This window comes from Leptinotarsa decemlineata, unplaced genomic scaffold (assembly GCF_025532065.1).
Source record: "Leptinotarsa decemlineata unplaced genomic scaffold, Ldec_3_MD MMD2_tig00000690_RagTag_RagTag, whole genome shotgun sequence".
In the NCBI taxonomy this organism is placed as follows: domain Eukaryota; kingdom Metazoa; phylum Arthropoda; class Insecta; order Coleoptera; family Chrysomelidae; genus Leptinotarsa; species Leptinotarsa decemlineata.
Window position 1 is genome coordinate 531,040 of NW_027412554.1, and position 13,548 is coordinate 544,587.

General features: G+C 33.0%; 1 protein-coding gene across 5 annotated transcripts; it reads left to right on the forward strand.

The window, feature by feature from the left end:
• The first annotated feature begins 261 nt into the window (after positions 1–261).
• LOC111513657 (phosphomevalonate kinase) lies at positions 262–1,309 on the forward strand. Of its 5 annotated transcripts, none has more exons than XM_074174624.1 (5): positions 262–386; positions 452–540; positions 597–793; positions 853–990; positions 1,072–1,309. In XM_074174624.1, exons 2-5 carry the CDS (start codon positions 458–460, stop codon positions 1,197–1,199), a joined length of 546 nt encoding a protein of 181 aa, XP_074030725.1. In that variant the 5' UTR covers positions 262–386; positions 452–457; the 3' UTR covers positions 1,200–1,309. The 5 variants fall into 5 exon arrangements, with proteins under 5 accessions (XP_074030725.1, XP_023025643.2, XP_074030723.1 ...); XM_023169875.2 differs by having other exon boundaries at positions 265–386; positions 452–506; positions 602–793; positions 841–990; XM_074174622.1 differs by having other exon boundaries at positions 268–386; positions 841–990.
• The last annotated feature ends 12,239 nt before the right edge of the window (positions 1,310–13,548 follow it).

Below are 13,548 nucleotides of genomic sequence, written 5' to 3' on the forward strand. Positions count from 1 at the left end.
TGATATTGTCAAACTGCGTCACTTAAGTTTTGTACTCAGTATCCCTGGGAAAGAAATACTGAAATTCATTGGATCTTATTTCTTTATTAAGAGTGCCGTAGTTTGAGAGTTTTGGAAAAAATATTTCAGATAGGAATGTGATCTTGATCTTCAAACTTGAATAATCACATACGTGCTCAAGAAATATTTCTAGAAGAATTATCGCTTTGTTCATACCCGCAGCGCATGCCCATAATTCATAATCTTACCTAATTCATATTCAGAATATCCCCCTATAGCCTATAACTACAACTACACTGTCAGTCTCTACTCTTTGTAGACCACAAAACATTGGTTCTGTAATCTGTGTAGAAGTGTTTTTTTATGAATCTTCAAACTTGTTTATTGTATGTATTTTTGTATTTACCTTTACATATATTCTCATGAAATGAAGTTTATCTCTATTTTTCAGGTTCTAATGGATAAACCAGAAATAATTATTTTAGTTAGTGGAAAAAGAAAGTCTGGTAAGGATTACATATGTGAGAAGGTGAAGTCACTGTGAGCATTATATCATGTTGATTTTTTTACCAAATATTTGATATTAAAATTATTAGATTAGGTGAAGAAAAATGTTCAATCATTCGAATATCAGAACCATTGAAGAAATTGTACTCTGAGAAACATAATTTAGATGGAGCAGAATTAATGACTGATGGCCCATATAAAGAGAAATACAGATTGGACATGATAAATTGGAGTGATGAGGTCAGGAAAGAAGCACCTGGTTACTTTTGTCGAGTTGCATGTGAAGGTAAAAATCAAATTTTGTAAATAATGAGTCGCATTATCAAATTTTAGCACCTTCTAAAGCTGTTTGGATAGTTAGTGATATAAGAAGAAAATCTGATATAGCCTGGTTTCGAGATACATATACAAATAAAATCAAAACCGTCAGAATTTCAGCTGACGTTGAAGTACGAAAAAGCAGGGGCTGGAAGTATACAGAAGGCATGTCAATCTAAATATAAATAATTACTATAATTTTGTCCTTGATTATTGTTTTCAAATAAATTACTTTAATTTTTTTAGGTGTGGATGATGTGGAGTCAGAATGCAATTTAGATGATTTTAATGATTGGGATATTCAGATTTCCAACAATAGCACTAAAGAATGTGAATTTGCAGTAGAAAAAGTCATTAGTGTAATACGAAATTAATTTTTTTCTAATATATATAATTAGCTGTGATATTTTATATTTAATTATTAGGTTATGGGAAAGTGTAGATAGATGCTTAAGAAAAGTTTGATTACAAATCAAAAAATCAATTTCATTTGATTTCATCTCAATTTCTCTTATAGAAAGTACTGAATCACAATTTTTCAAGTACTAGATAGAAGGGATGGCCGAAATCGTTGATATGTACTGGCAAGTGAAAGTGTGTCCTGTTAGATATAAACTTAGAACTTTGGAATCAGTTTCCTTTATCTTCTGAAGATGCCAACTTGGTTGGTGAGACGTGTATCTCTGGTGATTGGGAAAAATGCTTGTTTTGGATTGCCTAGGGTTTGCCCTTTTTACAAAATACTATCACAATCTCTCTGATGAAGTGCAAAACATTTTTGAAACAATCATGTATGGATTGTTCATACACTTAACTTTTACTTTATGAAAAGTTGTTACAATCTTAATCGATAGGAGAATTCCTACACCACACATTTACTGTAATAATTAAGAAAGGATTTGTTGGAGAAATGTTATCATATTGAAAGAAATTAATAAGTTCTACTCAATTGGTCAGTGCCACTCATTATTAATTTCAACCATTTCTAAAGAGTGTCGTTTTGCATAATTGTTTTCTAAATTGATAATTTTGGTATATTCATAGTTCATGTTATGATCAAGATTATTTTGAAAGATTGAAGGTTTTAAAAGCCTATATAATAATCACTCCTGTGTCCTATTATTATTGATTTTAGATTTCGACTTATCTCTGAAATATATTTTATGTTGCAAAAAATGCAAGGTATACTATACACACTAATAATTTTCATGAAAGATGATTCTTTGTCTTTTAATTTTCAATTAATTCTATTTATTGGTAATAAATTCCTTAAGGCTGTTTAAATATCGGGTTCATTTTTAAAAACGTCAACAATTTTTGGAGATTATTGTTGAATAAAAGGAATGGAACCAAAAGTAATTATATTACCATCAGTATAATACTAGAGTTTGTTGTATTAGATGTTATATTCACTGTTTCATTTGATGATCAATGTATTGAAAAGCAATTTCGTGAGTAGGCGTCGTCTTTCAATATTAGCTATGAACAATTTTATTTTTTCTATTCTTCATTCCAAGGAAAAATAATTTTAGTTTCTTGATAGTGGTGGAATAAAAAAAATCAATATATTCGTCTGAATTAGCTGTTTTGATGTACCGATCTAAAATAATAGTATTATTATTTGCTCTTATCAGATGGGTATCCAAAAATGGAACTTCATTATCAGTTTCTTTTTCTTTAGTGAACTGTATATTTTCGTCTAAACTTTCATTTCATTAATTTTATCATATGGTACAAAATAGACTATGGTACACTCTTTTTTAAAAAAGGGTAATCTGAAAATTAGTTGATTTGAATTTTCAAAACAACATACTGTTCATTTCAAAATTCTTGTTATCAACAAGTTTTAGGTATTCCAATGGGTTCAACAGACTTTCCCATTTGTGCTCAATATGTATGGATTACCTTTTAAAATCTTGTATTCAAAAACGTTCTTTAGATTACCTTTTTAAAAAGTAAGGCAATGATATTGTCTGTTCTGTACTTTAATATATAGTATGTGTTCGCGAGAAGTCGCCAACCAATCAGGACTTTCTGCGCCACAAGTACAGCCTATGGCAACGTATAAATAGAGCACAGCACAGAAACTCGTTAGCTAGGGAAGCTATAGATTATGCTGTAGACGACCCCTCCCGATTTAGAAGGCCCCAACACTTGGTCGAATGAGGCCCACATGTCCCCCGTTAACAGATGAACAATTTTTCATCCACGCACGCCAGCCAGGCAGTGGTATACCATGACGAGCACTACTGATGTCTGAGGACTTTCATGCTGCCACCCCTGATCAGTTATGTCCCATTTGTCCTTCTAACAAGCGCCAGCCGAAAGGGTAAGGGAGCCAGGCTCCAAACTATCTGAAATCAAGATGATTCAAAGTGTGATCTTTCTGAAACTTGGGTACACCCAAGGTCAATGGAATACTGATGGCAACGGTTCAACATAATTAAGCCATTGTCTTTTATGAGGTTGTGAAAACACACCACCTATCTTCCCGTAAAATATTGTGGGACCCTTATATTTTTGACAGCTACTTTCCATTGTTGTATTTCCAGCGCCGGGCCATTACCGCATCATATGACATTCTGCCAACATTCTGCCATTATTTACATTGTGAAAGATTGACAGAGTTTTCATTTCATGATCGAAAGTGAGTAGAGCTTCATGCTGTGCTGTAAACCCTTGAGTCAATTCAAAAATACCGGCTTCCTTATGCATAGTTGAGAAATTCTAGTGAGGAAAGTAAGAGGAGCGAAATGGAAAAGTAACGTTCAACCATAATTTCATCATTACAATTTTCAAAATAATTTTTACTCTGATTTCAAATGGTTTTTCTTGTTAATTCAGCTTTTTTTTATTTTGGAGTACCTAGGTTCTTGTGATGGTTTTTACATCTTTTCATAAAACTGTAATTCAGATTCTAGTTAGGTATTATTAAGCTGAAAAGGCAGTTTTTCATGCAAGGATGTCATTACTTTGTGAAGAGTTCATGATATTGTAAACTATATATATATATATATATATATATATATATATATATATATATATATATATATATATATATATATATAGTTTACAATATCATGAACTCTTCACAAAGTATATATATATGTTTCTATATATATATATATATATATATATATATAGAAACAGAAGTTAATATCGGACATAGCACTCATATATATATATATATATATAGTGCATATACATACGTCACATATAATAGATTAAAAAGTAAAAATGTATAAATGTAAAATATCACAGTGAACAATTAAAAGTAACACAATTTGTTAAATAATAGAACGAAGCGAAGCAGTAACTCGTCTTGATAATGCCATCTGAGATGATGGCGAAACGTCGACTATCGAATAGTACACAACGGATGAACACCCGGAAAAACAACACATCATATTCTACCATTCGTGAAAACCTACATTGTTTATATATATATATATATATATATATATATATATATATATATATATATATATATATATATATATAATATATTATATATGTATGTATATATATATATATATATAGGGGTGCGACAGCTGGTTAACGGAAAAACAGATTTTTTAAAACAGATATATATATTATATATGTATATATATATATATATATATATATATATATATATATATATATATATATATATATATATATATATATATATATATATATATATATATATATATATATATATATATATATATGATGTTTGTTTTTCCGGGTGTTCATCCGTTGTGTACTATTTGATAGTCGACGTTTCGCCATCATCTCAGATGGCATTATCAAGACGAGTTACTGCTTCGCTTCGAGAGGTGTGTCTATATATGTTCTATTATTTAACAAATTGTGTTACTTTTACTGTCTAAAAACTGTTTTGTGTTTAAATAATTTATACGAATAACAGTCCTCAGTTTACAGAAGAGTTTGATTATATCAAAAGGTAAACTTTCTCTTTTTTTAATTTTTAAAGATAATTTTTTGACAACCATTGGCTCTCTCCTTAGTTTGTTGTCGCCATGGTAAATTTCAAAGTGCTTGTTCCACTGTTTAATTTTATTCAAAAATTCACTTGAGGGTTTAATAAGACCCCCAAATGAAAGCTGCTGTACCCATGATGGTATATTGGGAAAAAAATCAGATTTAATCTTATAAGTAAAATCACCTAGTTGTGGATGAGTCGTTTTAAATTTCTTTGCTATGAAACCAGCAATATACTCAAAAGCATCATCTGTAGTTTCTGGTGATTTTGTATCGGAAGTTCCTGAAATGTCAGATGTTGAAAACGAACTTCCACTGCTACTACTTTGAGTTACTGTGCCATTAGAGGCACAGTAACTCATGCGTCTTCTTGAGGTAACTCGACAAAAACCTTAGCTTGTTCCAAAACTCTAGCGACCATATACTCCTCAGGAACCGTTTCTTGTGTGTTTACCTTGAAAACAAAAGTTAACATGCACATTGAATCAATAAAAAATAAAATGTTTTTTATTACCCGAGCCTCTAAAATACCAGGATTTTTTCCTAAGATAATCATCCTTATTCTTTTCATGGCTTCTAATGGTGACGGGTGTTCATTTGGGCCTCGGCACCGTAGTTGGGAAAAAAATTTTTCAAGGCAATCCTGATTGAGTTTGTGAGTATAGATGTAATGTACATCTTTACATTCGGCTGTGATATCCCGGTAAAGTAACTTTAAAGATTCAATGGACATTATCATCCCTTTCTGAAATGTTTGTAAACATTGTTTTCCTTCGGCTCTCATGTCAAGTAGCATAGTTTTCACTTTATCTAAATGGTGTTCTTGTTCATTTAAATAAATTCCATAAGGAGCTTTCAAACGATTGGGATCAGGTGGTGTTTTTACATAACTGTTGAAAATATCAAACCAAGAATTAACATCGTTTATAAACATGCCAAGGTCTTCAAGCTGCTAGTCTTACGTTTTGTCGTTTACTTTTTTCAACAGTAATATGTTTTTGCGAAATTTTGTAACAGGAATTTACCTCTGTATCAATTAACTCTATTAAATTTTCCAACGGTTGTTTACATATTTTAATATTTCCGTCACTGTCTAGAATAAATCCTCTGTCCAAAAGCCAATTACGGATGAGTTTAAGCAATTGTGGAGCATCCGCAAAAACATATATATTTTTTTCCGTCTGTGGATAGTTGAAATAGCTCTTATTTATATCAACAGATAAATTTTTCCACAAGCCAACATCACTGCTTCCACAGTCGCTGACAATTGCCACACACTGGTATGATATTTTATGCAATTGTGTAATAATGTTCATTAATATATCCTTCGTCATTTTTTGGTCGAAGCCTATATAAATAGGCTGCTTCCAAGTGGAAAAAAGGCTCCGAACCATACACACTTGCATTAAATTGTAGTTGCCTTGAACTTGATCTTCGCCAACATCATATTCTAAACTAGATTTAACCTTTACTTCGTCAAAGGAAATTACTACATATTGTTCCATGATCGACATATTTTCTCCAGTTACTTTCAAAAAAGTTAGCACATCTTTCAATAAGCCTGGCTTTATAGTAATTTTTGATGCCCAACTCCTTAAAGTGGACAATGCTGATAAAGGAAAATTTAGTTTAGTTCGCAAAAATACACAACATTTTCAATGCATTTAGGGCCTCTTCTTTCTGAGGAGATTTTTTTCTTACTTTTCATTTTATAATAAACAAGCTGTTTTCTTTGTAAATTCAATCTTCGCTTCATACTTTCCATTTTTTTGCGTAATTTAGAGTGATTTCCGCGGAGCTTTTCGTACTGAATGGATAAATTATTTTCTGATGCAATTAAAGCGTTGCTGATGATGTGAGATGAACCTGCTAATGAGGATGGTTCACTTGAAATGGTAAGGTTCAAGTCGACTGAAGTAGCTTCTGGCTCCTTTTCGAAAATCTTATTCATTTCTTCTTTGTGACGTGTCACCTTTTCCTTTTTTAAATACCTTGCCTCTCGCGATGAATTTTTTGGTACATATGTTGTACAGGTTTGGGGCAGATTTAAACTAGGTACAGCACTTTTTTAAGCAGTTTCCTTACAGGTAATCCTAATAATTCGTTTCTCAGGTCTCTTTCGTAATCATTGCTAGTACAATGAACGGAACAAATTTGACTGGTATCAGGATTCCATTTATCCGTTCTTTTGCAGCGTCTTATCCATTCTTTTCGTACAGTACCCGATACGAAATCATTTGCTTTAGGAAAGTTGTGGTAAACAATGTCTTTTCCGGTAAGTTTTGTGGACACACGGCAGTTGTTACAACCAAAAACAGCGCAACGACGTCCTGGCATGTTTATTGTAAAAAAATTCTTTCATTTACTAGATGCACGAAGAAGTATAAACACAAAAACCGTCACTTAACAACGTGTCTCATCGCGTTCACAGTCACACACCGCGATATTCCAACGGCTACGGGTCCGCGGTGATGTCATAAAGTAGTGGGGACTCGGTTCACGCACGACAACGTTGCTGGTATAGGGATCTGGCTATCCTATGTTATATAACGGTCCTTGTTTAAGGATACCACCACAGACCATATGGTCTGTGGATACCACTCAGCAATGAAGCCCGAAACAAAGAACGGATACACCCAAAAGACAATAGATACATTAGAAAACAGAATCAAACAAAAAATACAGAACAAGGATCAAAACAACACAACGATGGACAGCATTTACGTACGTAGGACACCAAATCAAAAAACTAGCAAACATCTTCAAGCCATTGAACATCAACATCACATACAAGTCAAACACGAAAATAACACAAAAAATAAACAGCTATGAAAAAAGAAGAAGACAAAAACCAAAACGGGATATACAGTATACAATGCTCGGACTGCAACAAATTCTATATCGGGCAAACCAAGAAAAAACTGATCCAAAGGTACGATGAGCACAAGAAGGCATACATAAACCCAATAGTATATAAATCAAACCTCGCAACACACGCCATACAAAACAAACATAATTTCCCCCACCAGAGAACATAAAACAAGTCAATAAGGGAAACCGCATGGACATTTGGAAAAACTTAAACATTTATAAATTCAACAGTTATAAATCACTTATCGAGGAACAAGTACAAATCAAAACACAACAAGACCAAACATTCAATATATTAAACAAATCAAGACAAACTCCTAGAAACAATAAACCTAGAGAAGATCCAAACACGAAGAATAGTACCTGATGTAATCGAAATACAGGCAAGTTTACCTAAAGTACCTGTATTGAGGCGTTCGGACCGTATAAAAGGACACACAACAGGATGACACTTTCAGATAGAGTAGGGCCTAGAGGATGACAGCACGACCAGCTGTTATACCAATATTTCGATAAAATTTATTATCATCTTCAGGGAAAAGTGTTAGTGAGGTTGGCCGTGTCGGAAAGAATTTTACATTTACACAATTGAAACATGTCATTACAATAAACAGTCATTACATTAAAAGAGGTTGACTCCTCACTGGATACAAAGAAGAATATTGAATTAAGATGCATATTACGCTCATGCATAATGCGATTAGAAGCAATCGTATACACACTTGAGAAGTTCAGTACCATTATAATAATCGAATATAATATGTGACCAGATACTATTCAAAATTTCTGAAAACAGATCGGTTTTTTTGTGACCTCATGTATACCAATATAATAAACCTCGGTAGAGCACAAGGCAGTGCACTTCTGCTTTTTACATCACCAAGAAATAGGTGTCACAAAAAAATGGAAACAAAACTATAAAATAATTTTCTATTGTCTGGATCATATTATTGGCCCAATCAGAATCAATGTGATCATATATAAAATTGACACTTTTTCTATGCATAGACAAAGAGATTGAGTTCCTTTGAGATATCTCAATGTTTTTTTACGGCCTGCCGATGATTTTTGGTATAAATAACATTGAATTCACTCAAATATAAACTGCAGAACACATGCTCAAATATAACAACAAACACCAAATCATTGCTGATATGGCACATTATCAATAAAAGTCTCATTTTCAATCATGGGATGTTTCCATTTTGGAATGTTTACCGAATTACAATCCGTCATTCCAAACCCAGCAAGAATCTGATTCATATATAATTTTGACGACTTGATTTCAAGGAGTTATTTCTTTGATCTCAAATAATTTGCATTCCTAGAATATGACTAGCAGCACCTAGATCTTTAGTTTTGAACTGAAAATTCGAATATTCTTTCAAAATGTTTACTTCAAAATCATTGTAGAATAAAATATAATCATCAAAGTATCTTGTGATGATTTTTATAGAATGGTTCCTAATTTTGAAGTAAACACATGGCTCGTGAGAAGACTGAATGAACTGAAATTTACAAATGTAACTCAATAGAAAGAGCTAATAAGAAACGTATCGTACTATAGGAAAAAATATTTTAGTGTAATCAATTCCAAACTATATCTAGAGCCTTTTGCTACTGATCTAGCTTCAAACACACATATTTTCCCTTGAGTTTCTGTTCGCTTGAAAAATTCATTTGTTGTCAACAACAGACCTCATTGCATTCATCCATTTGTCAAAATGTTTACTACGTAATGCATAAATCAAAGTAACAGGTTCCATCAATTATATCTTGTATAACAATATATTAAATGACGGGTTCTTCCTTTTCAACTATTGGGTTTTCACCCCTCCCATCTTCTTCTCTGGCTTCAACTTCCTGATAATGATAATAATCTAGACTTGACTTTTCAATTCCTTCGCTAGCTTCAACTTCCTGATGAGAATTTAGAATTGACTTCACTTCTCGAGTTCATTTCTGGACTCAATTCGTTTTCGTCTGAACTAGGAAAAAATTCTTCCAAGAAACAATCTATATCCGTTGAAAGATTCACTATATTAAACAAATATTGAAATATTTCTTTCAGAATCAAGTTTCTTCCTTTTCTGGTCTGGTATATGGGCACAAACAGTACCTAAACCAAATACTCTTAGATTTCCTGGATCAACTTGTTGTCGGGAACACTGTCAGAAATGTTTCTTGCAGGAGAACGGTTGATTAGATATATGGCTATATTACTAAGTACTATGTTTTACAAATTGTACAAGAAGATAACAAGTTAGTAGATAGATTTGAAACAAACATTATGTTAGATTCCATTTGGCTTGAACCGTACTACTGCACCACTAACACCACATGAAAATTTTCATCATTAGCAATCGTTACTTGTCCTACATTGACAATTTCAGAAATTTTCAGGTAGAAAGTCGTTCCTACCTTTAATGTGAGTTGTGGTACCTGTATCCACATAACATTCTGAAGTTTTTTCAACTTCAGATACTCCGAAGGCTGCCAAAAAAGCATCATCTTTCTTTGATATATTTTTCTGATAAATTTTTCACCAAATTGTGATTTAGTTGCTATTTGTTTCGAACGAGAATTTTTTGAGTGACCTGTTGATTTGCGTATCCAACATTTCTTGTAACTTCTTTTGGATAAAAGTGCTGATTGATTACTCTTATTTTCGTTGAAAGTGCTTCTTGATCATTTTTCGCCTTGTGAAAGTTTAGGTTTCACAGTCATTACAAATATTGGCATTTACATTTTCCAGAGCCATTACCATCGGTTCAAAGGTAATCATGATGTATTACTGCTCCCAGAAATTTATGGTACAAAGATTCTTCAAGTGTTCTCAGTTGTTGAGCAAGAGTCATGGCTTCTTAAAGCATGCTTTCATAGTTGAGAAATTGGTTTAATAGAACACAAACCATGCAATAGGCAAACGCTTATCTCTCTCTCCATGTGCATTTTGCAAAGCCATCCAGGCGTCTTAGCAATCTATGATTGGATAATATGGGGATATGAACTTTTGTCAATCATTAAATTGATTTTGCATAAGCTTTTCAATCGCGCCTAGCACTTCGAGCTTCAGTAGTTGTATCTGCTGAATAACCGCCAATAAATTAGTCATCTGGAACTTCCAATCGGAGTATTGACCTCTCAAGTTTCATCAGCGAAAGAAAGACGTGTACCGACTAATGAGTTTTCAGACATTACTTATTTCAACTTTTGAGCCTAATTCTATTAGTTTACCTCAACTGGTTGCAGAATACACTTGATTACTGGAAATTACACAATGGTTTTGGTTCAACTGTGAATCAATGCTCTCAGTATTTCTTCCTCTCCGAGAATCTTGTTCTCTCTATTTGGGATCAGAACTGTATGATGTTGGGGACATTATGTCGGAAAAAATTCACAGAATGCTGTAACTTTCAGTATCAGCTAGTAGTCCGCTACGCTCCGCAAAAATATGTTCTGCGCAAATGGCAGATCTAGCAGCATTTTAAATTTGCTGAGGGTATGATGCTGATGGTACCAAAGATAGCCAGGCAAGCCTGTTTTGTACACCAGAAAGCTTTACTTGTTCCTCTTCCTCTTCCTGGTAGAGTTTTGTTGATCTACAGTGCCTGCGCCCTCAAGTATCAATCTTCCAGGAAAGTGATTTTTTTCTAGAAGATCGTTTCCTCGATCAAATTTCATCGATCGGCTGTCTAGAGAAAATATTGTGACCTGTGGTGCTACGAAGTATATAAATATCACTCTTATAGAATTTTCTCTCCCCAGGTCACCCATTTTGCTTTTCTAATTTCTTTGTTCTGGGTCAAAACTCACAATTACCTTACTCTAGCTTGATTGAATAAACGTCGAACTTGTTTTCTTCGCATTTCGAAGTATTTCTTCCTCCAAGAAGAGTTGAGATCTTTAGTTGGAGCTTCGTGCTAAGACTATCAGGTCTTAAACACAAAAGTGATGAATATAATAAGAAAGGGTGAGACATTATGAGAATGTATGAGAGACAACGTGACCAAGATTTGATTAGTTCTACATGAAGACATTATATTCTTTCCTGAGATCAGGGTTGTTAATGAGTTTACGTCCCATGAAAAAAACCTTCGGCGAGCAATTTCTCTAGAACCATCGATGGGGGGAGGTCCGACTTGAAAGGAAGTTGAACCAGAAAACGACTATCTCCCTAAATTTGGAAAGTTTCCTTGAAATGTATTTCAACAGATTCATCTTTTATAGAAATAGGAAGAGCATTTGGGACTTGTTCTAACCAGAATTGAGTTACACAAGTTTCGAGAGGAATATCGTTGGCAGCAAAAAATGAGTAATTGTGATTACTATGAGATGCAGATGGGACTTTACCCATGATCACTCAACCAAAACAGGTTTCAAGGGCGACAAGCTGTTCCACACCACTGGAAATAATTTTACCTGTGAAGTGAGCCAAAACTATCAGCAAAAAGAAGTATATCTACAGGTGCAGATATGTTGAATTGAGAATCTGACATTGACAATTTTGAGAATTGGGAAAATTTGTGAATAGGAAAAGATTGTTCGGGTAACCTGGAGCAGATCTTGGGAATGACTATAAAGTTTGCTTCATGTCATTGTTAGTTTCAAATATTTGTTTGCTACAGTGTTTTTTTATTTTTCATATATGTTAACACGTCTGAAGAATTTTAAATTTTTTGATATAGTTTCAACATGAAATAACTCCTTTTAGGTGAGTTATTTTAATTATAACTTCTTACAACATTGAAAAGAAAGACAGTTATAGTTTGTGGCAGATATGTTTTATAAAATTCATTGTTACAGAGCCCTGAAGAAGAATTAAATTAGATTCGAAACAAACACCAAACCTTTCATAATATGAGTCATTTCGATCACTAGACTATTTGACCTACTATTTTATATTGGATGTTATATTTTGTAGAAATATAATAGAATAAAATATATTTATTCATCTGTTGAAGCAGTACAAATATGTTACAATTACAACACATGGTAATACACATATGTACCTACTTTATCAGACTATAATAAAATTCCATAATAGTAGACACTAAATTGTTGTCAGGTTGTGATTCTGGATATTTTACCATTTTATATATTTTATCAGATGAAAAATATATAGATTCACAACCTGACAACAATGTTTTCGTATCAATGCAATAAAAATTCTGATAATTTAGTGGCTACTATTATGGAATTTTAGTATAGTTATACATACAGATCCAAATAATTGATAGGTATTAAACACATCAATTTATATTCAACAACACATTTAAAATATTTATATATTGAAATTCATGTACATTTAGAATGAAACTGCAACTCTGCAGAAACTCTTCCGCAGATTAAAACGCACTTCTTATCAAAAATATATATAAAATACATCTGAAGCGTTTTGTTTTCAAATCTCATTATATTCAAATCCAAAGTGAATCTCCAGCGATTCACGTTGGATTTGAACCGCTGGAGATTAAATCCATTTGGAAAACGTTCTCAGGAAGTTTATTCCACATGATCGCAGTTCTCCAGATGAAAGAGTTCTTAAACAGTGAAGTTCGAGGTGTACTGAGTTGAACCTCAAAATGATGAGCAGCCACAGTCTGTCCCGTGTTTCTGATATGTACCGCTCTTGGTGGGATCAAATGTGCAGTCACTTGAACACTTCCCGTGAAAGTATGTATAGAAGAGAGACAAATCTCCAATCTTTCTCTCCGATGTTCCAGGCTATCAAGGTTGACATTTTTCATATAAATTTTTTCCATACCAATTATGCTTTGAACAATCTGATGCCTCGTAATTTGAAGCTGGGAAATCAATGTCATAATAACTTAGATCTGTTTAATGTATCACTTCAGGTCTTTG